This window comes from Danio rerio, chromosome 20 (genome assembly GCF_049306965.1).
Source record: "Danio rerio strain Tuebingen ecotype United States chromosome 20, GRCz12tu, whole genome shotgun sequence".
Lineage (NCBI taxonomy): Eukaryota > Metazoa > Chordata > Actinopteri > Cypriniformes > Danionidae > Danio > Danio rerio.
In genome coordinates this window covers 45,789,945-45,817,540 of record NC_133195.1, presented here as the reverse complement: position 1 = coordinate 45,817,540, position 27,596 = coordinate 45,789,945, and the positions used below count along the sequence as shown (strand labels likewise).

Here is a 27,596-nt window from a genome sequence, read left to right as displayed (position 1 = left end):
TGTAGTTCGTCACTATCGTCACATCTGACCACACGTGGGGTTGAGTCGGCTGACTGCTCTGGAATATTTAGCATGCTGAATGTTGGATTTCCGTCTGCGAGGTGTCGGCGACGCGTCAGCGAGCCTCGTTGATGCGTTGCTCAGTAGTTCACACATAAAGAGCGGCGAGCGCCGAGCACCCGCAGATTTCTTCCCGATCACAGCCCGATCTGTCGGCGAGCTCGTTAACTTCCAAATCGGGCTCAAATCAGGCTTAAAATCCTCTAGTGTGAACTAGGCATTAAGTGGCAGTTTCAAAACTCTAATGGCAGGCGGCTGCTTCACACTCAGGGCTGTCTATGATATTGAGGGAGAGATTGTCACTAATGGGCGGGGCTTTTCCCCTCTAATGACACGTACAAAGGGAGAATGTCAATCATAGTGTTTCTGCAGACTGTGTTTATCAAGTGTGATTATAAAAAAATATAATTAATACATTTTTACTATCAGAAGCTAGTTATATACACAGACTGTTGCCACACAACTGTGTTGAAACACCTTATAACAGTGACTGTTTTCATAATAGGTCCTCTTTAAAGGTGCAAACTCTTCAAAACCATTTTGTTATGTTGGTTAAAAGTCTCTAAACATCCTGATAGCAATCATGTATTTATATATGTATTTTATTATGGGTTCTGTGGAAGGTGTAGGTCATGGATCTCAAACTGAATTTCTGGAGGGCCGCAGCTCTGCACAGTTTTACTCCAACCCTAATCAAACACAGCTGATCCAACTAATCAAGGTGTTCAAGACTACTAGAGACTGTTAAGCAGGTGTGAGTTGGAAGTGGTTGGAGCTGAACTATGAAGACCTGCAGCCCTCCAGGAATTGAGTTTGAGACCATTGGTGTAGGACAAAGAAAAGTTTGTCCAGTAAAAACATTCGGTCAGAACATTACAATAGGCTAATGGACCCTTTTCACAAGCCTGTTATGACGAGTTTAACAGTCATCATGATCTTAAATCCTTGAATATTTTTAATATTTAGATTTTTTTTTTACTTAAAAACATTTCTATGCGTTTATGAATGCATTATATCATCTTTGGGTCAAATTACAAAAAAACAAATTACCGCTTGTGCGAGGTGTTTCTAATGAAGCATCTATGGGGCTTAGAGTAAATTTTGATGTTATTCTCTCCTCTGACTGCGGTTATCAGTCTTGCACATTTGCTTCCTTTTTCTGAAAGTCTTTATAACACCATCGTGGAGATTTTCTTTTATTGCTTCAGTAAATACTTTTGTGAACAAAAAAAATATTTGTTGTACTCTCCCATTCACTGCTCTCTAAGTTTACCCAGCTATGACGTCTTAAGCTACTGGGAAACACGGAAATTTGAAAAGGGTCTATATATAAATATATAAATGAATGACTCTGCGCACACGGTTCGCACAGAAAGGACTAAATCATTGGCACATTCACAGTCATGCCAGCAGGCACAGGACATCATCATGACGTCAAATTGACTTTGTACACCAACTTTGTGGGGAAGTTGCATTTTTTTTGTAATTGAAAATCGGGTTAAATTCAGAACTTAATTTAAGGCCGACATCAATGTCCAACGTCCAACCTAAAATCAATTAAATATCAACGTCCTATGATGATACAGCTTAACATTGTCTACTTCCAGCAGGATAACATGCTATGTCATAAATCATCTCAGACTGGCTTCTTAAACATTACATAGAGTTCACTGTACTCAAATGGCCTTAACGGTAACCAGTTCTCAATCCAATAAAGCACTTTGGGATGTGGTGGAGATATGCATCATGGATGTGCAGCCGACAAATCTGCAGCAACTGCGTCAGGATTTTGGTACCTGACGAATACGTCAGGATTTTGGTACCTGATGAATATGTATTTGACATCTATATGATGTTGGTTTATTATGTTGGCTCCATAAAATCAACCAAATATCAACGTTAATTTGACGCCTTTATTATATCAAAATTAGACACTAACTAGACATTTGACTTATGGTCACCTGATGTCACGACTTAAATCTAACCTAATATTAACGTCTTATGATGTTGTGTGCCTGCCGGGATGGTTCAGACAGAGAAATGGCGAGCAAATATCTGACCTTCATTTAAAAGTTTGGTTTTACAATAACTAACTGTACTATAAAGTTTTCTCTCCGCTGAATGCTATGTGATATATTGCAGTGATGTTTTCTAGTGGGAGTTCAGGAGGAGTGGCTGTGGATTGTGATATGCATGGTCAGACATAGGCTTTCAATGCTTACAGGCAAATGCTAGCATCTTTCATGGAACATGAAGTGCAGTTTGTTGAAGATTGAGTCTCAGGCAAATAGAAACTAAATCAACGTAACCAATGTAGTGATTGTATATATTAATGGCCTGGTACAATGTAAAAAATGGTTAGTTTGTGATTAATGATTTAAATTTCAATGTGTTTGTTGTGCAGCATGAGTGCTTTTCACTTAAAGGGATAGTTGACAAAAATTAACAATTTACTCCCTATTTAGTCACCCTACAGTAAACAGGTTCCAAATCTTTATGAGTTTCTTTATTCTGTCAAAGAATAAAGAAGATACTTTGAAAAAAGCTGAAAAACCTGTAACCATTGACTCCCATTGTAAGAAAACTAATATCATGTAAATCAATGGTTACAGGTTTCCAGATTTCTTCAAAATATCTTTCCCTTGTCTTCAACAGAAGAAAGAAACTCAAAAAGTTGGTGAAGGGTGAGTAAATAATGACAAACTGTTCAGTTTTGGGTGAACTGTCTCTTTAAGATTCAGGAAGTGATTTTTGCAATACATATAACACTATTTAATCTAGTTTAATGTTACTCACAGGCTCATTTCACCTCATTCGGATGCTTTTGGATGAGTATATCCTACTGGCCATTGAAACCCAATTCAACAATGACAAAGAGCAAGACCTTCAGAATCTACTGGAAAAATATATGAGGAGTGCAGGTATTCAATTATTTCTTATTTTTTTAAAGTTTATTAAAAAGTATTAAAAGTAGTGCTGTTAAATGATTAAATTACCTAATCGCATACAACATAGAAGTTTGCATTTACATTTTTGTTCGAACTGTGTATATTTATTACAGTGTATACATCCATGTACAGTTGAAGTCAGAATTATTAGCCCCCCTTCAATTGTTTTCTTTTTTAAATATTTCCCAAATGATGTTTAACAGATCAAGGAAATTTTCACAGCATGTCTGATAATATTTTTTTTTCTGGGGAAAGTCTTATTTGTTCTATTTCAGCTAGAATAAAAACAGTTTTTATTTTTTTTAAAAAACATTTTAAGGTCAAAATTATTAGCTTCTTTAAGCTATGTATTTATTGATGATCTACAGAACAAACCATCATTATACAATAACCTGCCTAATTACACTATCCTGCTTTATTACCCTAATTAACCTAGTTAAGCCATTAAATGTCACTTTAAGCTGTATCGAAGTGTCTTGAAAAATATCTAATCAAATATTATTTACTGTCATCATGGCAAAGATAAGATAATTCAGTTATTAGAAATGATTTATTAAAACTATCCTGTTTAGAAATGTGTTGAAAAAAAATCTCTGTATTAAACAGAAATTGGGGAAAAAATAAACAGGGGGGCTAATAATTCTGACTTCAATTTTATGTGTATAAATGCATGTATTTGTACATATTAACAGTTTCCGTATTCTGTCATTCACAAACATTTTCTGTATTGCAATATGGGACCTTGATCTCTGCTTTGTCAACTTTTGATGTTGAAAATTCAACTCTTTTATTGACTTTTATTGACATTTTAGTCGTTTTAAATTATACATGTACAGAAATAAGTCTATAAAATAATATTATAAAATAATATATGTTTAAAATGTTAATAAAAGCCACTTTTTGGAAGTTTTCAAAGTCAAAAGTAGTTGGAAAAAAGATTAAGGTCCTATAATGCAATCCAAAAGCATAAATTATTGGGGGGAAATAAAACATGAACCACAAAACACAGAACAGTGTGTATAGAAAATTATTATTATATTAATAATAATAATAAATTGTATTTATATATAAAATAACATTATATAAAATATAATATGTAAATATTTTAAAATATATATACGTATATGTGTGTTTATATATACATAATTGATATATACAGTACACACATATATTAAGTAAATATAAACCCTTTTTGTCTTTGACTAGTGATGATTAACCCTTGAACAGCTCTAATTTTTTGTCAGTTTTGAAATCCTGTTATGTTTAGCAAGGCTAAATATATTATTACTACAGTATATCACCTCACAGTTGTGCTGCCTAATATTTAAGTAGAAATCATATAACATTTTTAAGCACTTTTTGATAAACGGAAATTTTTAACCACATTTATTTGAAATAGACATCTTTTGTAACACTATAAGTCTCTTTAATGTCACTTGTTGATTCATTCAATGCATCCTTGCTGTATAAAAGTATAAATTGCTTACAAACCCAATTAACTGTGATGTTTCCATTGTAAAAGATGCTAGTAAGGCCACATTCACCGCCTCCCCGAGTTCCTGTTTCTTGGCCAATCGGAATAAACCTGGTGTGTCGTCCAGTGATTCGGCTGTGAAAGATGAAATTCCTCCAGAAGATGATTATCTGACACTGGCAGCAGCACAGCAGGGGCTCGGGGCCGGCACTGTCGTCTACCATAGCGCAGATCCGGACAACTTTACTATAGCTGGTACTGAAACATAACAGCTCACATCAATCACAGACATTGCATATTTAATATACAGTTGAATTGTATTCATTCATTCATTCATTCATTCATTTTCTTGTCGGCTTAGTCCCTTTATTAATCCAGGGTTGCCACAGCAGAATGAACCGCCAACTTATCCAGTAAGTTTTTACGCAGCAGATGCCCTTCCATCAGCAACTCATCTGTGGGAAAAGTTGAATTTTATTTGAAATATAATTACATTGTGGTGGCACGGTGGCTTAGGTGTTAGCACTGTTGCCTCATGGCAAGAAGGTCACTGGTTCGAGTCCCGACTGGGTCAGTTGGCATTTTTGTGTGGAGTTTGCCTGTTCTCCCCGTGTTGGTGTGGGTTTCCTCCGGGTGCTCCGGTTTCACCCCACTGTCCAAAGACATGGTTTTGGTGAATTGGATGAACTAAATTGGCCATTAATGGAAGGGCATCCACTGCATAAAACATATGCTCCAATATTTGGCAGTTCAATCCGCTGTGGCAACCTCTGATAAATAAGGGATTAAGCCGAAGGAAAATGAATGAATGCCTTGACATGTTTAGTGTTTTTGAAAGACATCTCTTGTCCTCACAAATGCTACATTCATTTAATTTAATTTAATTGAAATACAATACTGTAAAATATTTTTACAATTCAAAATAACTGTTCTCTATTCTATTTCTAATATAGAGTATTTTATTTATATGTACTTTATTTAAAGTTGACACATTATTGAAGTCTTCAGTGCTGCATGATCTTTCTGAAAACATTCTAATATGCTGATTTGCTGCTTAAAATGCTGGAATTATTTCTATGAATTTTTTTTATTTCTATAAAAGTTACAAAAGAACCAGATTTTATAATAAATTAAATATTTAAAATGTCTATATTAGAAGACAAATATATTATACTTAGAATTTTTCCTCTGGAGAAAGTTTTGTTTCTTTTACTTTGACTGGAATAAAAAGGAAATTCAAAAATACTCCCTGGCCACTTTATTAGCTACTCCCTACTAGTACCAGGTTGGACCCCCTTTTGCCTTCAGAACTGCCTTAATCCTTTGTGGCGGAGATTCAACAAGGTACTGGAAATATTCCTCAGAGATTTTGGTCCATATTGACATGACAGCATTACGCAGTTGCTGCAGATTTGTCGGCTACACATCCATGATGCAAATCTCCACCACATCCCAATGTGCTTTATTGGATTGAAAACTGGTTACAGTGGAGGCCATTTGAGTACAGTGAACTCATTGTAATGTTCAAGAAACCAGTCTGAGATGGAAGTAGTTTTCAGAAGATGGGTACACTGTGGACATGAAGGGATGGATATGGTCAGCAATAATACACAGGTTGGCTGTGACGTTGACACAATGTACAATTGGTACTAATGGGTGCAAAGTGTGCAAAGAAAATATCCCCCACACTATTACACCACCACTACCAGCCTGAACTGTTGATACAAGGCAGGATGGATCCACGCTTTAATGATGCTGATGCCAAATTCGGACCCCAACCAAATCAAGTAAATTTATTAAATTAAATCACACGTTTAGCTGAATACTACTATCTTGTAAAATAACTAGTAAAAATGTGCTGTCATCATGGCAAAAACAAAATTAATTCGTTAATACAATTATATATATGCAACCTTTTTGAGAATGAGACATGATAGAAACTCTTAATGGCTACTTAATATTTACACAAATATGAGCATTATTATCATCATCAACATCAATAATGTAGTATATCATTTAAATCTATCCTCTATTTTTAAGTTATTATATAACATACTGTACAATTAAAGTGAGAATAATTAGCCCTCATTAATTTTTTTCCCCCAATTTCTGTTCAACGAAAATAAAAATTTTTTCCAACACATTTCTAAACATAATAGTTGTAATAACTAATTTAATAACTCATTTATTTTACCTTTGCCATGACGACAGTACATAATATTTGACTGGATATTTTTTAAGATACTATTATTCAGCTTAAAGTCACATTTAAAGGCTTAACTAGGTTAATTAGGTTAACTAGGCGAGTTAGAGTAATTAGGCAAGTCCTTGTATAACAGTGTTTTTTTCTGTAAACAAACAAAAAAAAAAAAGTTCTTAAGGGGGCTTATACCATTGACCTTAAAATGGTTTTAAAATAATTAAAAACGGCTTTTATTCTAGCCCAAATAAAACAAACAAGACTTTCTCCAGAAGAAAAAATATGATAGGAAATACTGTGAAATATTGCTTGCTCTGTTTAAAATCATTTGGGAAATATTTGAAAAAATAAAAAATTCTGACCTCAACTATATATTTGCAGGTCAGATGGATTTTTCCCAGAACAGTGCTCCTCTGATGACCCCTCCGATCTCTCCTGCCATGATGAACCGCAGTAGTGTGATCAACCAGGGTCCGATGGCGATGCGTCCACAAACCAGCTGCCCTATCCAGGGGCAGCTGCCCTGCCAGACCTTCCCCGAGCCCCTCTACCAGAGCCTCCACAATCCTCCATCTGGCTCCTACCCAAACGCCTCGTACTACCAGCCGATGTTCAGAACGCAGACACACACAGAAAGCGGACGCTACGCTTTCTCTGGACATCACCTGAGCAAAGACTGCTTCAGTAACAGCTGCACGGCATCTCCATACGGAACCAGGGGCTCGTCGGGTGGATACACAGCTGCAGGTGATGCTGGGATGGAGACTGAAGCCGTTCAGATGCTGGAGTCCTCAGGGTTTGGCTTTGGAGGAACGACTGGAGCTGCTGATGGATGTTCGGGTCCGGTTTGCAGCTCTGGACACAGTGGTGAGAAAATCTGAAATTATTTTTTTGAATGCATATTTTTTTATTGTAAACTGCAAATTCTGCAGATGGTATTTAATGGATTTTTAAACATAATAGTAGGGCTGTGATGCTTTAGAGAAAAAAATCTAATTGCGATTTATCTGATCAAAATTGTGATTTTCGGTTTAAAATGGGATTTACTAGCATATCATAAAAGAGCTGCAGGTTTGATGATGTTTTTAACAGCACCAAAGAAAGACCAAGCATAATCACAAAGTACCTACACTATGCATCTGTTTATTCAAAACCTCATAACATTGTTGCCATTTTTCCAATAACATTGTCAGTTATCACAACAAATTAGGAAAGTAACTACAGTATTTTAAATTAAATTAACTATATATAAAAATTATATATATATATAAGTCGGAAGTTAAGATTGTCCTTTTTTACTGTGATGTACATCCGATTGGAATCAACAAATACGATTTATGTCTAATACAATTCAATGGTGTATGGTAAGCTAAGCTAAAACTGCTTTTGACTGGAGATCAGCTGAGTGGATAAACAAATAAATAAAACTCAACTTTTTAACCAGGGGACTTGCAAAAATGAGCCTGATTTGTAAAAAAAAAAAAAGTATACCTTTAAACAAAAATGCTTGCTGTCAAATCATCTTTCCTGACAACTCAGTTTGAACTTAAGTAGATCTCCTCAACAAGCCTAAATACACTACTGCTGTCCTGGGATTTGCTGATAAGATATTTACATTAAAGTAGGAAATCAAGATTGTCTTTCTTTTGCTGCGATGTACATCCGATTGAAACCATCCAGAAATTAGAAAAAAAGGGAGGGCGGTGCATTTTGTCCTTTGTCCAATTGGATTGTTGGAAGATGGGTGTTGCTAACAAAACTGAGGAAGATTGCAAAATGAGCCTAACGGCTCTAACAGAATGTAGAGTGTTGCTTTAAACACACAAAAAATGCTTGCTTCCAAATCATCTTTCCTGACAACTCAGTTTGAACTTTAGCAGATTATCTCTAGTTGGCTGATTAGATATTTACATTAAAGCTGTCATGAAGTGGAAGATAAAATTGTCCTTTTTCTCTACTGTGACGTACACCCGATTAAAACCGTCCTGAAATTAGGAAAAAAGAAGGGCGGTGCATAAGTTTGTCCTTTGGAAACTGATTGATTTGTTGAAAGGTAGACGTTGCTAAAAAAAAAAGATTAACAAATGGTCAAATTCAGAGCAGAAAAGAGACAACCACTGATATCCTCTCCCGAAAGGCATTACATGTGATTAAAAGTGAAGAAAAGTAATGATATTTGATTAAAGACTATGAGGGCAAAATTATTTTTACAGCGAAATGCTAATGGTCTAATCCGATTCAATGATCTATGGTAAGCTAAGTTAAAAGGGCTTAGCTTTTGACTGAAGATCATCTGAACTAATTAAAAAAAACCTCTACTTTTTAACCAGGGGGCAAAGCGAGCCTAATTTGTAAAAATAAATGAAGAGTGTTCCTTTAAACACACACACAAAAATGCTTACTGGCAAGTCATCTTTCCTGACAACTCAGTTTGAACTTAAGCAGATCATCTCTACAAGCATAAATACACCGCTGCTGTCCTGTGATTGGCTGATTATATATTTGCATTAAAGTTGGAAGTTAAGATTTTCCTCTACTGTGATGTACATCCGATTGAAACCGTCCTGAAAGGAGGTTGGTGCATAATTTTAGACGTTGCTAACAAAAAGAAAGATTAACAAATGGTCAAATTCAGAGCAGAACAAGACAACCACTGATATCCTCTCCAGAGTCCCGACAGCATAAATTGTGATTTAAAGTGAAGAAAAGTTGTTTCAAGGGAGAGAGAAAGTCATGATATTTGATTAAAGACTCTGACGGCAAAATTATTTTTACAGTAAAATGCTAATGGTCTAATCCGATTAAAAAATCTATGCTAAGCTAAGATCGGCTAAATGAATTCCAAAAAAATGATAAAACTCAACTTTTTACCCAGGGGACTTGCAAAATGAGCCTAATTTATTTAAAAAAATTTAGTGTTCCTTTAAACACACACAAAAATGCTTGCTGGCAAATTATCTTTCCGGACAACTCAGTTTGAACTTAAGCAGAATTTTCGCAAACACATTCAGACTTTAGCAAAACAGTTAGAATAGATGTACTGGTCTTTAATAATAATAATAATAATAATAAACTTTATTTGTGTAGCACTTTTCCAACATACATGCAACTCAAAGTGCCTCACAAACAACAACAAAAGCATTAAAATAGACCACAAAACCTATCACATATACTGAAATAAAAGCATTCATGTACACAAAATATAAGTATATATCCACATGATTACACACACAATAGTCCTTACATATGCAGGCACACACCATACATTACATACATAAACCTACAACAAAATAGATAAAATGCGTACACCTAACAAACTTGTTTAATCATACGCAATTTTAAAAAGATGTGTCTTAACACGCTTTTTAAAAACATGAATACTTGGGGATTCTTTCACTTCAAGGGGGAGACAGTTCCAAATTTTTGGAGCATAATGGCTAAAAGAAGTGCCGCCAGATCGCATCAGGTTTACAGGATAAAATTCTTAAAGTCCAGCACTAGAAGAGCGTAGCAAACGGTTTGGATTATATTTTGTTAAACAGTCGAAAATGTAGGAAGGTGTCATGTTGTGTAGTGCTTTATAAACTAATAAAAGAATCTTAAAATTTATCCTTTGGTGCACAGGCAACCAGTGTAATGCTGGTGTAATACAGTGTAATGTTTCTATGCAAAGAAAAAGTACCAAATTTATTATCTCTTTTAATTAAATCAATATGCTGCACAGAAGGTTCAAACTAGTTTGCAGATGCTCCTATTGAAACTTTAACATTCATCTTTCTTCTGTCCAGGATATTACGGCAGCAGCAGTGGTTATGTGGATGCTCCGAGGATGGGCACATTTATCGATCAGCATGTGTCGGTTATCAGCAGCGTGAGCAGCATTCGCTCAGTTTCGGCCTACGCTGAAGCACACGACCCTCTAAACATCCTGGACGACACCAGCAGGAAGACAAGACCTTACTACACCGAACTGTCCGCAATGGGCACACACACAGCAGGTCAGGGCAAAACAATCCTTCTAGGGGAGCCTGCAGGTAGTTACACAGTCAATTATGGGATAACGAGAATTGGTTCCAATTTAAACTTTTTTCTGAATTTGTTTATCTGTTTCTATAATTTCCCTGACATTAATGTTGTTTTTAATATTTGTTTATGCTTGTGAAGCACGCTGAGTTGCATGTGATGTAGGAAAGGGGGTAATACAAATAAAAACGTATTATTATTTTTATTATTATTATTATAAGGTAGGGGGCACGGTAGCTCAGTGGTTAGCACTGTCGCCTCACAGCAAGAAGGTCACTGGTTCAAGTCCTGGCTGGGTCAGTTGGCATTTCTGTGTGGAGTTTGCATGTTCTCCCCATGTTGGTGTGGGTGTCCTCCGGGTGCTCCGGCTTCCCCCACAGTCCAGAGACGCGATATGGGTGAATTGCGTAAACAAAATTGGCCATAGTGTATGTGTGTGTGTGTGAATATGAGAGTGTATGGGTGTTAAAACAAATGCTGAAATAGTTGGCGGTTCATTGCACTGTGGCGACCCCTGATAAATATTCATAAATATTCAGTTAATGAAACAATCATTATAAGGTGTTTATTGTAATCAGGTCAAGGCATGTTGACGCATTTTGTTGAAACAAAATACTGCTTTTCTTGAAGTTTTTGTCTTGTTTCTTGTCCAAATATTTAAAAAATATTCAATCAAAAGCATTTACTAGACAAATAAAAATATTGTTTTGTTTTCAGAAATAATAAGTCAAAATTAAGTGAGCTTTTTCTTAAAACAAGATACATTTTCTGCCTTTGGTGTAAGTAAAATAATCTTTAAACTGACAACAAGTTTATTTACCCTCCAGGTATATATTCCTAAAACAACATTTATTTTACTTGTCTAGAAAATGCTTCTTGATTTAAGAGTTTTTAGATATTTGGACTAGAAACAAGACAATAACTGGAAGAAAAACTATTTTTTTGCAACAACACTAACAACTCATATTTACCATGATTTATAAAAGGCACACCATAAAATGTCATTCAGTGTCACAATAATTTATATACCCAAAACATCTTGTCAGGCATATTTAAGCATATTGTCAGGCATATTTGTGAAATTAAAAAAAGGCATTTATCACTTCATTTTCAGTGGCCACAAAATATTTAGATAATTTTATTGAACAGATCCAAAAAGGCTTACTGTGAAAAATATTTCTAAAAAAAATCTAAAGAACATTTTTTCAAAGAGACGTTTGTGGGTTCAAAGTTCTTTATGGAATCAAATAGGTCAATAAAGAACCTTTGTGTTTATGTTCATTCATTTAGAATTCATCATTCTAATTATGCTGGTTTACTCAAAAATGTCCAATTATTAATGTAAATGAGTTCATTAATATTTTTGGGAAAACCATGATCAGATTTTAGCTTCTATAATACACAGATTTGAATGTTTCCCAGTGTAACAACTTGCCCTTTTCATTGTGTGTAAAATGAACTATATCTTTTATCATATTTAAAGCAATAGTGGCAAAGATCAATAGCTTTTTTTAGCCAAGAAACTACAGTAGTTATAACAGAATATGACAACTATAGGCCCGGTCTACCATATACCATTGTATTTGTATAAGTCAAAATTATATGCCCTCATGTGAAATATGTATTCTTTTTTAAATATTTCTGAAATGTGATATATGTGATATTTAATGGAGCAAGGAAATGTTCACAGTATTTCCGATAATATTTTTTCTTCTGGAGAAAGTCTTATTCATTTTATTTCGACTAGAATGAAAGCAGTTTTAATTATTTTAAAACCATTTTAGGGTCAAAATTAGTAGCCCCCTTAAGCTATATTTTCTTTCTTTCTTGTTTGTCTAAAGAACAAACCATCATTATACAATAACTTGCGTAATTACTTGCCTAGTTAACCTAGTTAAGCCTTTAAATTGCACTTAAGCTGAATACTAGTATCTTAAAAAATATCTTGTAACATTATTTACTGTCATCGTTTCAAAGATAAAAGAAATGAGTTATTAGAAATGAGTTATTAAATCTATTATGATTAGAAATGTGTTAAAAAATCTCTCCTTTAAACAGAAATTGGGGAAAAAACATACAGGAGGGCTAATACTTTTATTCTAAAATACCTGCCATTACAGTCTAACTCGGTTTCTTCCTCCTTTTCAGGATCCAGCATTGCTCACTCCTGCTCGGTCTCAGCGCCCTGCATGTATGGAGCCCCTGCCCCTTATCACTCCCAAAACACACTGCTGCCTCTCCAGGGAGCCACAGAGATCAGAGAAATGATGTCGTCGCTTCCCCCCATCAACACTGTGTTCATGGGGTCAACCAGTGGACCACCCTGACCAACACCTTATCTGTAATTCAACATCTGCTCTACTCACTGAAGGTCAGGCATGCTTTAGGCCCTGTTTACACCTGGTGTTAACAAGCATTTTTAGTGGTTTGTGGTTTGATCACAAGTGGTAAGCTGAGATGCATCACAATTGTAAGCATTAATGCTATTATGAACTCAGATTTTCCTTGATCTCTTGAGATATATGAGGTAAATATACAATAAAAATACCCTTTAAAAAATTAGTTCACCCAAAAAATGATAATTCTGTTATTAACTACTCACCCATATGTCCTTTCAATCCTCTAAAACCTTCGTTCATCTTCAGAACACAAATGAAGATATTTTAGATGAAATCCTGGAGCTCTCTCATCCTCCATAGACAGCAACAGTCCTCTTCCAAAGTCCAGAAAAGGAAGCAAAAACATTGTCAAAACATTCAGTGTGGCTTTAGTGGTTCAATTTTAATCCCATGAAGCTCCAAGTACACTTTTGACATAGCACAGTAGCGCTATTACAAGCAGAAAGAACAAGTATACTACATAGAAATGAATTATTTGAGCATACTGTGGTTTTCCGGTGAGCATGTGCGGTTCATTCCTGTATAAGTGTATGTGTAGACGAGCGGGAAATAGAGTTATTTCGAACTTCAATGGCAGCATATAATGGTCCATTCTGGCAATCTTGTGCTGTGGTCGGTGCACCAACAAACCACCTTTGCACAAGCCATTGAAATGAACGGGTTTCATAGTGCAGCATATTCCACATCCAGTACAAAACCTGCTTTAGACCGCGCAGTGACTAGAGCTGAAGGGAAATAGAAACCTGCGCACTGAACACTGCTGGGTCCTGTCACGCAGCATAGCCTTTTTTTAGCTCAAATCTGGGATGTAGACTGTCAAACTTACAGTACATGCAGTAGTTTACGTTGGTGGACACAAATTGATTTTTTCAAACTTATGAAAATGTTCAATTAAACTTTAGCATTTACTTCTAAGTGAAGATTTAGAGAAACTTGTTCATGCTTTTATCAGCAGCAGGGTGGATTACTGTAATGGACTCCTCACTGGTCTTCCTAAAAAGACAGTCAGACAGTTGCAGCTCATCCAGAACGCTGCAGCCAGAATTCTAACCAGAACCAGAAAATCAGAGCACATCACACCTGTCCTCAGGTCTTTACACTGGCTGCCAGTTACATTCAGAATAGATTTTAAAGTATTATTACTGGTCTATAAATCACTAAATGGCCTAGGACCTAAATACATCACAGATATGCTCACTGAATACAAACCTAACAGATCACTCAGATCTTTAGGATCATATAAACTAGAAGTTCCAAGAGTTCAGTCAAAGCAGGGTGAATCTGCCTTCAGCCACTATGCCCCCCGCTGCTGGAATCAGCTTCCAGAAATGATCAGATGTGCTCCAACATTAGGCACATTCAAATCAAGACTGAAAACACATCTGTTTAGCTGTGCCTTTACTGAATGAGCACTGTGCTGCGTCCGACAGATTGCACTATCATGTTTTTCTCTTCTTCTTCATTCTTTTATATCACATTTTACCTGTTTTTATGTTTTCTTTTGTTTTTACGCATTTTTATTTTTTGTTTTTATTTTTATTTTACTTGTTTCTTTTATTCTTGTTTATGTAAAGCACTTTGAATTGCCATTGTGTATGAAATGTGCTATATAAATAAACTTGCCTTGCCTTGCCTAAAATCAGCTACACCTATTGAAAAACAGCACGTTTCAATGAGATGGATTAAAACAGCACATAAAATAGACTACTGCTTCCAAATTATAATGGTTTTAATGTACAAATTTTAATAATATTGTAAGTGAACAATAGAACAGTACAAAATAAACAAAAAAGATAGTTTGTGAGTGTGACCCCTTTAAAATGCATTACATCTCTTGTGTCTGGATTTTGTCAAGACCCTTCCCTCTTATTTAGTCACACTCTACATAAAATGTTATAACTTTTCATACACATTTTTTTAACAAGCAACTTAAGTGCTGTTAAATGACTGAACCCATGATATGTGGCTTATTAGATTTAATAATAATAATAATAATAATTCCTCACATTTATATAGCACATTTCTGTACACTCAAAGCGCTTTACAAATTGGGGAGAATCTCCTAATTCACCACCAGTGTGTAGCACCCACCTTCATAGCAGCTATATTGGGCCAGACCGCACACCAGCTGATTGCTGAAAAGGAGACATGAGATTGATGAAGCCAATTATGATATGGGGATGGTTAGGAGGTCATAATGGACAGAGGCCAGTAGGCAAATTTGGCTTGAATTTTGGTCTTAAAGCCTTACAATTTTTTCAATGGACATCCAGGAATTTTTAACGACCACAGAGAGTCAGGACCTCAGTTTAACATCTCAGCCAAAAGAAGGCGCTCACTGAACAGTATAGAGCCCCCATCAATATAATGAGGCATTAGGACCCAAACAGACCACAGGTTGTGCACCCCCCGCTGGTCTCACTAAGATCACTTCCGGCAACAACCCAGCTTTCTCTTGTGGTCTCCCATCTTCTGTAGGTACTTCCAGGCCACAGCCCTGTTGCAGAGAGCTAGCTGCCGGCTAATGGAAGCGAATGAAAAGATGTGGATATTAACTGTACATTTGATTTGATTGTCAAGTATGGTTTTCCATACTCGAAATTGGTCCTCTGCTTTTGACCCAATTCGATCACAAGTCCAACTCCTTAACCGTTAGGCCAAATACCCCAATGCAAGTGAATTATGATCATATTATTTTGATGCACAATCTCAAAACAGGTGCCATAATGAGCATGTTTTGAGGCTGTTTAAATTAGGCATGGGATGATGACCGGTTTCAAGGTTTACAGCGGTTTGGAAAAGTCAAGGTTTTAAAGGATTTTTTTGACGTGTTTTTTGTGACTATTTTATTAGTTTTTTTTAGTGCAACAGTATCTCCAGCAGTAAAGGACCATCCACAGCAGAAACCACTCCAAAACATTTGAAATGTTTCCTAAAATAAAATGTATTGTGTTCAATAGGGGGGGAAAGATGTAAATCACAATACCATGTTACTGTGACACCATGATGTTTTTATCCAAGGTTATCAGATCTTATACCGGCCCATGCATGCCTAGTTGAAATGCATTTACATTATAAAAACAATTCGAATGAATGTGTTTTGGACCACCTCTGGAAGTGGATCAAAGCATTTTAGACCCCATTTACAGCTATATTTTTCCACTTGTGATCAGACTTATTAAAATGCATTGCAGGCAGGCTAATTGGCTTCTTTTATTTTGATCTGAATTATTATTTTTAAAGTAATGATTATTTTGGCTCGATTATCTCTTATGTAAGGTTTTTATAATATTATATACTGTAATATAATATGATTGTTGCTCTTATTTTAAAATTGTTGTATATACTAATAAAATATATATACTGTATAATTTATCATTTTCATTATTTAATAAACAACAAGCTAAAAACATCTAAGCTGTGAACATCTGACATTGTTTATTAACGTTTCTACTAACAGATTCGCATTAAAGATGTTCAGCCTTCAGATGAGTCCTTTCTTGGAAAATGCATTGATTCATAAAGGGCATTTCTAATGCAGTCATTAAAAAGGAGACAAGCAAATGAAGGCAGCTGAAGGACATAAATAGAGCAAACTTTGATGGCAGATGTTCAAATCAGATGGAACGGGTTCAAAGGAGCAGGGTTATTAGAGATAACTAAACCTAATACCATAAACCATTTCATTTACTTGGACATTCTTTTTTAATGAAATGAAAAATCTTCTAACTGTACACACCTAAAATAAACAACTTACAGGTATATGAAATATATTTTAATATAAATGAAACAAAGATTAATACAAATAAAATATATTTAAAATTAGCAACATCAATAAAATAAGTGCTTAAACGAAAACAGAAAAATATAATTAAAAGCCAATTTCAAAATATTAATAAAATCTATAATAAGACACACACGCACACACACGCACACACACACACACACACACACACACACACACACACACACACACACAGTTCTTTTTTAAATATTTCCCAAATATTATATAATGATAATATTTTTTTTTTTCTGGAGTCTTATTTTTTTATTTTGGCTAGAATAAAAGCAGTTTTTAATTTTTTAAACACGATTTTAAGGTCAAAATTATTAGCCTCTTTAGGCCATTTTTTTTTGATAGTTTACAGAACAAACCAAAATTACCCTAACCTGTCTAGTTAACCTAACTAACCCAGTTAAGCCTTTAAATGTCACTGCTGTATAAAAGCTGTAAAAAAAAGTCTTGAGAAAAATATCTAGCAAAATATTATTTAATGTCATTATGACAAAGATAAAATAAATCAGTTATTAAAAATGAGTTATTAAAACTATTATGATTAGAAATGTGTTTAAAAAAATCTTCAATCCATTAAACAGAAATTGGGGGGAAAAAATAAACAGGGGAGCTGATATTTCTGACTTCAACTGTGTGTGTGTGTGTGTGTGTGTGTGTGTGTGTGTGTATATATATATATACACCGGCCCCTTTATTAGGTACACGTAACTAGTGCCAGGTTGGACCGCCTTTTGCCTTTAGAACTGCCTTAATCCTTCGTGGCATTGATTCAACAAGGTACTGGAAATATTCCTCTGAGGTTTTGGTCCATATTGACATGACAGCATCACGCAGTTATCAGTCTGAGATGATTCGCGCTTTATGACATGGTGCGATATCCTGTTGCAAGCACAATCAATAAAAATCGTATTTAAAAACAAAAAAATATTTAATTGAAAGCTAATTCAAAATTATAATAAAAACTATATATATATACTACTTTACTTTTATATATATGCAATTTATTGCAATTTTAATATAAATGAAAAAATATAAAAATAAAAATAACATCAAAATCTATCAAAATTTAGCAACATTAATAAAAACAAAAAATATATAATTAAAAGCTAATTGAAAATGTTGATAAAAACTATAAAAGTATACATATTTTATTTTAATTACATTTTGTCATTTTGTGGTAATTGTACATGCAAAAATGCAAAACAAAATGACTAAACGTTCAACTAAATGAAACTGACCAGTAGTATTTTAATTTGTATATAGTATACTGTACCTTTCATAAATATTTTGAATTAGCTTTTAATGACGTTTTCATTTAGGTTAAAATTGTATTAATGTTGCTGATTATTATTGATTTTATTGGTCTAATGTTTGTCTTTTTTTAACGAAAATGTAAATTTATACTGTACTTTCCAGTCTTCGATATAATTATATTCAATTTGTAATTGTAGTGCTCCAACTTTGAATGTTCTCCCCATGTTCAAGTGGATTTCGTCCACAGTCCTAAGACGTGTGCTGATGGTAAACTGGGTAAGCTAAATTGTACATAGTGTATATGTGTATGTCCTGGTCCTCCAGGTTGGGGATTGAGTGTTGGGCTAACAACCCACCTCATAAGTAAGTGCTCTAACTTAAATGTATTTTATTATGCTGCTAGAGCTAAATTTCAACATTTATATTTTGTTTAATTTATTTGGGAACCCAATAACTAACAATTGTTTTAGTCTTAGTCTATTGTAATAACCCCAGTTCACATTTCAAACCACAGATCAAATTTGGTTGTTATCATCGACGGAAGTAATTAGTTGATTTCTGCATTGTTAACTAAGTTAAGCTGATAAAGATGTTGACTAAAACTAGACAAGCTGTTCATACATTGTGACTCTTATAGGATCTTTCAATTGAGTTTTTTTGTTAGTCTTCGAGCAGATGGAGGCTAATAAATCCATAATCAGATCGGCAGTAATCATATCATCGCATCTTAATATATTTGTATGTTTGGTTGCTGGTGCAAGCAGCTCGGAGGACGATTTCATCATTTGTGTGTGTGCAAAGACGTGAGGATGAATGATAAAACTGTGGCCACATTGTGCTGGCCTTTATCTACTCAAAGAGAAAATCCATTTCGGGCCTCGGACAGGAACAGATGGCTTGAAATGTAATGATTACAAAATCCTGACGTTAAAATAGTTTAATTACAAAGTCAATAATGCCTCCAACAATTGCCGGGGCTTTAGTGTAAAAACAACAGAAGGCAGAACGCAAACTTTGGGACAATGTTTAACCAGAACTTTGCATTAGGCAGGAAGACTCCATATGCAGCTCTGCAGAGCAAAGATCAACAGATCTGGTGTAATTATCACCGTGTGTGAGCGTGTGTGTGTGAGAGAGAGATATGTGTTTAGTGCAGTAATGTGTGCTTACCTGACTTCTGTCACAATCATATTTACATCTTACACGTTTATGATATTTTCTGAAGCTTTTAAATCTTAAAGGTCCTGTGAAATTAGAAGAATTGTTTTGTAGATGTTAGATTTAGTCTGTTCAGTGTAAGAATATTTATCAGCTAGTGTGCTGCAAAACAGTGACAAAATTAGATATAAAACAAATATAAACAACATAGCCTCATTCTGAAAGCGTAGCCCTATCTACCTTTCTGGAGATCGAAAATTATGTAGCCAGAAGTATGAATGGTTGCCTTTCTTTTTTAATACGAACGCTATAGGATGGTTTGACACGATTATTTTTCATGATTATGAGCAGATCGCTTACCTCTGTATGTAAGGTTTTCCCGCTGTTACCAGTTTGTCCAGTTAGCTCGCCATGTACGTCAGTGGACTTGATACGTAGATAGGAGTTGACCACGACAATGGGGTTTGAGTTCGGCGATGAACAGTTCCAGAAAGCAGGTTGGACAAAAACAGAAGCCAAAAAGTCAAGTAAATAAAGGGTAAGAATGTGGTAAAATCTGAAAACATTGTAAATGTAAATGCTCATTCAGAATGAGCTGGGGTTGAATATAAACATGTAAAGCTTGCAGTTTGTCACTTCCACCTAAATCCTTTATTCATTGTCTTTTCAGCTTAGTCCCTTATTTATCAGGGGTCGCCCCAGTGGAATAAACCGACAACTTATTCAGCATATGTTTTACACAACGAATGCCCTTCCAGCTGCAACCCAGTACTGTAAAACACCCATACACACTAATTTACACACGAACGCTATGGCCAATTTAGTTTATTCAATTTACCCATAGCCCATATATTTGGACTGTGAGGGAAACCAGAGCACATGGAAGAAACCCAAACCAACATGAAAAGAACTTGCAAACTCCACACAGAAATGCCTATTGACCGAGCCAGGACTCGAATCAGCGAGCTTCTTGCTGTGAGGCAACAGTGCTCGTGTTGCCCGTAAATTGTTTCAATTTAATGAAAATACATGGAAAAGGCTTGAAATGTATCCACAATTCTGGAATGTCACTTGTAATAGAATATTGAGTATAAATGTAAAGAGTTAGCATTATAATGCAAGCTTGTGTAACATGTACTCACTTTCCAGCAAATAATGATCCAAGAATGATATTAAAAAAGATATTTTCTGTTAGATGCTTTTTACTTTTATGTAAACACATATCAGCCCAAGAGATTAGATCAGGGGTGCCCAAACTCAATCCTGGAGGGCTGGTGCCCTTCATAGTTTAGCTCCAACTTACTTAAATGTACCAGCTTACAGGTTTCAAGTATACCTAGAAAGAGCTGGATTAGCTGGTTCAGGTAGGTCTGATTAGTGTTGTAACTAAACTAAGCAGGACACCGGCCATTCAGGAATGAGTTTGGGCACCCCTGGATTAGATTGTTTTTATTTTGATATTTTATGGTAGATGCTTTGATCTGATATAAACAGAAACTAGCCCAATGTATTATATTGTGTCTATTTTGCACATTTCATAGCATCTTAATGCAAAATATATATAAGTTTATAAAAAAAGATATGGCGAAGCAGTGGCGCAGTAGGTAGTGCTGTCGCCTCACAGCAAGAAAGTCGCTGGTTCGAGCCTCGGCTCAGTTGGCGTTTCTGTGTGGAGTTTGCATGTTCTCCCTGCGTTCGTGTGGGTTTCCTCCGGGTGCTCCGGTTTCCCCCACAGTCCAAAGACATGCGGCACAGGTGAATTGGGTAGGCTAAATTGTCCGTAGTGTATGAGTGTGTGTGTGTGAATGTGTGTGTGGATGTTTAAATGGGTTTGCGGCTGAAAGGGCATCCGCTGCGTAAAAACTTGCTGGATAAGTTGGCGGTTCATTCCTCTGTGGCGAACCCGGATTAATAAAGGGACTAAGCCGACAAGAAAATAAATGAATGAATGAAAAAAAGATATAAGGCGACAGTGGTTAGTACTGTCACCTCACAGCAAGAAGGTTGCTAGTTCGAGTCCCGGCTGGGTCAGTTGGCATTTCTGTGTTTGTGCATGGAGTTTGCATGTTCTCCCCGTGTTCACGTGGGTTTCCTCTGGGTGCTCCGGTTTCCCCTACAAGCCCTCAAAAAAATCATGTGGTATAGTTGAATTGGGTAGGCTATATTTGTCCGTAGTGTGTGTGTGTGTGAATGAGTGTCTATGGATGTTTCCCAGTACTTGGTTGCAGCTGGAAGGACCTCCACTGTGTAAAATATAGACAGGCAAACCCAAATGAAAAAAGGGACAAAGCCTAAGGAAAATAAATGAATGAAAAAAAAATATTTTATGTTAGATACTTTGATCTGATGTAAACAGAGATTATAGTTTGTATTTTGCAGATTTAATATTTTCTGGAATTTTACCCTACTGTAACATGAATTTAAGGGTATTTATTTAGAACAACAGAGACCTGTTACTTTTTCTTTCCACGATAACACCATGCTTTTAATAACAAGTGACACACACAGCTATGCAGAATGAAAACAGCAGAATCAACTTTGCAGCAGAAGTGTTTCCTCAACACTTGAGATTGCAGGGTTGAGAGGAAAACACCTACAGCATCTCTAGCAACACATGAATGAAGGAACTTTATCAATGTGTACAGTTTGCAGAGGAGGCTTTCAACTGCATTTGCCAACAGGGGTTTGTTAAACTTTCTAGCATGTGTTCACACTTACAGTGTGAACAGAAACTGACAGATCTTGTTTTCTCACATTCACACACCAGTCATTTTAAGGACCTAAAATAAAGAAAGTAAAGACTTTGTCATGACATCTGTACTTTTGCAACAGAACGTATATCATTATACAGTATGTGTTATATTTTTATAAGCTAATGAAGAACTTATTAAATGTGTAAAGAAGTGAAATTGGTAAAATATTGTTTGTGTGTACACACATACATACAAATCTGCTGGAAGTTTAATGTAATTTCTAATGTTATTTGCAAACGACTCTAAGATAAAAACTTTTTTTTTCTGGCATGTTTGGTTAAATCTTTATATCTTAATTGATGTAAAAATGTTCACCATGGTACTTTAAATATTCAGTCTAATATCACATGCAAGTATGACTTCAAAACAACATCAGCACTAGCCTATATTTATTTCACTGTGAACTTTGTTGTACTTTGACTAGTCATTGGGTGATAATATGATTTCACTATTAAGTACTTGGAAATAATACTTTTCTAAAATTATTATTAAGGAGAACGTCCGAATGTTTGAATATAAAACCATGTTTACCTCAATATCTTGGGAATGCTAATGCAGATGACGTGGATGCTAATATACCTTTATAGGCTACCTACAGTAGGCTACATTAATGTTTTCCAAGAAAATTGATTTTTTTTAATTTTGTAAGTTTAAATATTAGTTATTCAACACCAAACGAAAACATTTCGTTAGGCCTATTAACCTGTAGAAATTCACAAACTGCGCACGCGCAGATTCCGTGTCTCCAAAAAAACTTTACAACAACAACAACAACATATTTTACTGGGTAAATTAAATAAGTTACCTCATATATAACTTCATTGGTGAGACATTTACTGGGGTAAACTCCAAACTTAGTTTTCAATTTAGCCACACGGTGCGCATGTGATGTCTCCTGTATGAGTGGTGTTATTACGTGTGAAGTGTTTTGTGTCCACATAGAGGCAGTGTTGTGCAGGAGATTAGATCATAAACCTGTTCAGCACTTTGGCTGTTTGTGCATTAGTTTACTTCAGTTCATTTATAAATTTTCTTCTCTGCTTAGTCCTATTATTAATCTGGGGTCGCCACAGCGGAATGAACCTGGTACATTTCTTAGATCAGAATTAAAATTTGCACAATAAGTGCATTTCTCAAAAGTCAAAACAACGCATATAGCAGAACACTACCTGCAAAACTCTCTTGCTTAAAATCTTTGGTTAGTTAATCTCTCAAAACTAAATTTCTGTCAATATACATGTCAGTGCCATCAGAACGACAAGTCATTGTGTATAGATAAGACAGTCAAATTACTTAGTCTTAGGTGTTCTAATGTAAACTATGGTCATTTTTATTTGCTCTTTGTACTGTAATTTGTTGCCAGATCATATCATTGAGATACAAAAAGGAAAATACAGCTGCATAGCACAAAGAACAACAAAACCAAAATAAAAATGTGAACACAGGAAAATCTTCTTTGAGATGCACTTTTGTTAGAGAAAGTCAAGATTCACCTGGGAGAAATGTACCAATCGTAGAAAGCTTATATACAGTAATCAGAGAGCAAAATTCAATACCTTTTAAGACCTTTTAAAGACTCTTTCTATACATTTTAAGACCTTATAACCACTTTAGGTTTTAACTGAAAACACTGGCAACATTTTAACTTACAGTATATACAAAATATTAATGTAGGAAACTAAACCAAAACTAAAACATTATTCATATACTGTATACAAATCTATTAAATCTAGCTAATTCAGCAGGTTGGCGCCTATAGAACTGCAGAAATAATGGTGTTGCCTTGATTACTGCAATAAACAAAGCAGTATGATGTGAAATCTAGTAGGATTTCATTGATTTTATAGACTACACAGCATCCTGATATTCACAGATTTAATTTAGACAAACTTTAGCAGACAACCATACAATGCATAATCAAAACTGATATAAGATGTAACACCTTGAAACATAGCATTTAGTACTTTTTATTACTTTTTAAGGGCCTTATATTTCTCTATATTGATTTATCAACATTTAATACATTTTAAGACCCTGCGGACAGTCTAGATTAAGTAAATAAGTCTGTTTGTATAGAATGTAGAAACATGCATTATGACAAAATATTATGGCAATAGTTCAAACATTTTGCTTGTAAAGGGGACATTCTAGCAGATACCTACATTATCTATCCCTGAAATGAAAACATTAATGCAGTGAATAAAAAGTATCTCATCCCATAAATGTCTAAAATGGACTGATGGTTGATTTCTGTGAGTTGTTCTGTGAAGGAATTTCATTCATTTGGTTCTCGGATTGTTTTTCTTTATTAAAAACACTTTACAATTGTATACCCTGTCACTGACCATGTATCTGTCATTGAACCTACAGCTTTAATAGTTCTGTTATGCTGAAACTGTTATTTAGAAAACAAAATACTTCAGAAATAGCAAGTTTAAGTTGTTATCATTCACATCAACTGATTAAAATCATGAAATAAATTAATTCTACAAATAAATAATTCAAATATAGCATACAAATAAATTTACAATTGTCCCCATGATTCTATCAGACATGTTACATTTGCATTAAATTTAGCATAAAATGCGTGCAATGCACCATTAAGGCTATGTCTCTGAAGTGACATCATTTGATGGAGGAGAAGCTGACAGTGATCAAGGATGTGTTCTATCATCGATTTTATTTATTTATTTATTTTTCGAGGATGACAAGCTTGAGTCAGGCCCTGTCACATTTTTTATAAGTGAAAATGTACGTTTCTGGAAGAATGTCTCAAAGACTTATGCTATGAACTGATGCATAAATGTTTTGGGGGTCTATTCAACTAAGGCCAAAACAATACATTTTGATCAACATGGCAAACACAATTAATAATGTAGGAAACAACAGAGAATGGTACATAATCATTTGCATGAATGCACCAAAGCATTTGCAACTTGTTCAAAGAAAACTGCTTTTCTGATGTGCACAAGTGACAATAAAGATTGAAAATAATTGTTGAATTGAATGAAGATTAAACTGTAATTGTTGTAGAAGATGATGAATATATCCTAGCTTTTAATTCTGCATGCTAAAACATTAAATGTTAAAACATGATTGTACATTGCACATTTCTTTGCATTAGGATCGGCTTAATATGTATTTAAAACTGGGTAAAACTAATATTTATTTCAAGAAAATGTCATTTCATTTAAAGTTTACATCACTGCACTGATTGATATTTTAGCATAAGAAGAGATGATTTGTTACCTTTGGTGGGCCTTCACCACAATTCTTCAAATGCTGTCTGTCAGCTCATAGGTTTTGACTAACAAAAAGCCCAAGAATTCCTCAACTGTGTGTGTCCAAACCTGGAGCAAGCAGCAGTTCACTTTCACTGCATTTGGAGAGCATTGTGGACATTTCTCTCACTGGTGGTAAATGTGCAGGAGAATCACTCAAACATACTGACAGAGAAACTCAGACAACAGATAGATAGATAGATAGATAGATAGATAGATAGATAGATAGATAGATAGATAGATAGATAGATAGATAGATAGATAGATAGATAGATAGATAGATAGATAGATAGATAGATAGATAGATAGATAGATAGATAGATAGATAGATAGATAGATAGATAGATAGATAGATAGATAGATAGATAGATAGATAGATAGATATGACAAATACTTAAGATAGATAGATAGATAGATAGCTAGATAGATAGATAGATAGATAGATAGATAGATAGATAGATAGATAGATAGATAGATAGATAGATAGATAGATAGATAGATAGATAGATAGATAGATAGATAGATAGATATGACAAATACTTAAGATAGATAGATAGATAGATAGATAGATAGATAGATAGATAGATAGATAGATAGATAGATAGATAGATAGATAGATAGATAGATAGATATCTGTCTGTCTATCTGTCCATCCATCCATCCATCCATCCATCCACCCACCCTCCCACCCATCCATCCATTTATCTATCCATCCATCTATCTATCTATCTATCTATCTATCTATCTATCTATCTATCTATCTATCTATCTATCTATCTATCGATCTATCTATCTATCTATCTATCTATCTATCTATCTATCTATCTATCTATCTATCTATCTATCTATCTATCTTAAGTATTTGTCATATCTATCTATCTATCTATCTATCTATCTATCTATCTATCTATCTATCTATCTATCTATCTATCTATCTATCTATCTATCTATCTATCTATCTATCTATCTATCTATCTATCTATCTATCTATCTATCTATCTATCATCTATTAGATGGTTTGTTCCATCTAGATGGATGGATGGATGGATCAACAGATAGATAGATAGATAGGACAAATACTTTAACAATTAAAATATTTAGCAGTGTAATTTAATGCCTTAACTAATGTTAATTAATATTATTTTAGCTATAAGGAAAAGGGTACAAAAAAAGATGTGTGTGTGTGTGTGTGTGTGTGTGTGTGTGCGCGTACATCTGCTTTCATCTTGCCCTTTGACGTCCCCTTTAGACAGTTTTCCAGTGTCTTTATGGATATCAGGCTGGTCGAAACAGCTTAACCTTTTTTTGTGTGTGCCTTTTATTTAATTCTCTTTTAAAGCTAAAATAATTACAAACACGCTCGTTAGCTTTCTCAATAGTGTCAATGTAAATCCTGACACAGTTTTATGCAAACGCTAAGCATCCAGCTGGTTCTCCTGGCGCTTTATTGGAGAAGAAGTCTTTTGCGCGTTCATCTATCAGTGAAAGTGCTCCATTCAAAACAGCGTTTTAATTAGAGCCCGAGGTGAGACGCACACTGAGGGCCACTTGATGCAAAAGGATAGAAAGTGTCAAATGGGTAAAATCAAATGAATATGTTTCTCCGCAGCCTCAAGGAGCAAAAGATATGCCTACAAACATCTATAATTGGTGTAAGTCAAAGCTTCATTCATCTCATTTGCAGAACATCTGATGCAGAGATTTTGATTTATGTATTTCTGTGTGGCTTTTTTTTACTGCGTTTTTGACTGTGTGTGTCAGACCAAATGAACACGCTCCCATCCCCCTTGTCTCTTTGTTACGGACCCTTCGCCTCTGGTCTGTGTGAGTGTGTGTGTCTTTTGTGAGGACGTCCCGTGTCTCTATGGCAGCCCAGATGAGGTTCAGTGAAGGCAAGACATGTGCCGTCTGGAGGAGACGGACAGGTGTGACGGGACTCTCTTTTCAATGGGCTTTATATGAGATATGCTGAGACAAATCTCTATTAGAAACATGAAGACTGTACAGTTATTAGCCCCCCTGTATATTTATTCCCTCAATTTCTGTTTAACGGAAAGAAGATTTTTTTTCAACATTTCTAAAAATAATTGTTTTAATAACTCATTTCTAATAACCGATTTATTTTATCTTTGTCATGATGACAGTACATAATATTTGACTAGATGTTTTTCAAAACACTAGTACTCAGGTTAAAGTGCAATTTAAAGGCTTAACTGGGTTAATTAGGCAAGTCATTGTATAACGGTGGTA

The 27,596-nt window shown here is 34.9% G+C and overlaps 1 protein-coding gene and 1 long non-coding RNA gene across 14 annotated transcripts in view; one reads left to right on the top strand and one right to left on the bottom strand.

The window, feature by feature from the left end:
- The window catches only part of LOC137488687 (uncharacterized), a 149,975-nt gene that overhangs the window by 10,010 nt on the left and 112,369 nt on the right, over positions 1-27,596 (bottom strand). For 3 of the 9 annotated variants that reach the window (XR_012396039.1, XR_012396037.1, XR_012396038.1), the window contains 4 exons: positions 19,673-19,738; positions 13,308-13,418; positions 7,045-7,537; positions 4,388-4,740 (listed from right to left, as the gene is read on the bottom strand). This is a non-coding gene — a long non-coding RNA (uncharacterized lncRNA). Of the gene's footprint in view, positions 1-4,386; positions 4,741-7,044; positions 7,538-13,307; positions 13,419-19,672; positions 19,908-22,024; positions 22,093-25,314; positions 25,476-27,596 lie in introns of those variants that run through there. The other 6 variants (XR_012396033.1, XR_012396035.1, XR_012396041.1 and 3 more) reach the window with 5 other exon arrangements.
- rfx6 (regulatory factor X, 6) overlaps positions 1-27,596 on the top strand; it is a 49,676-nt gene that overhangs the window by 17,993 nt on the left and 4,087 nt on the right. For 3 of the 5 annotated variants that reach the window (XM_073932572.1, XM_073932574.1, XM_068215457.2), the window contains exons 16-20: positions 2,859-2,981; positions 4,531-4,737; positions 7,064-7,549; positions 10,471-10,680; positions 12,854-14,038. In XM_073932572.1, the coding sequence (XP_073788673.1) occupies positions 2,859-2,981; positions 4,531-4,737; positions 7,064-7,549; positions 10,471-10,680; positions 12,854-13,032 (1,205 nt within the window). In that variant the 3' untranslated portion in view covers positions 13,033-14,038. Of the gene's footprint in view, positions 1-2,858; positions 2,982-4,530; positions 4,738-7,063; positions 7,550-10,470; positions 10,831-11,283; positions 11,290-12,853; positions 14,039-27,596 lie in introns of those variants that run through there. The other 2 variants (NM_001423778.1, XM_073932573.1) reach the window with 2 other exon arrangements.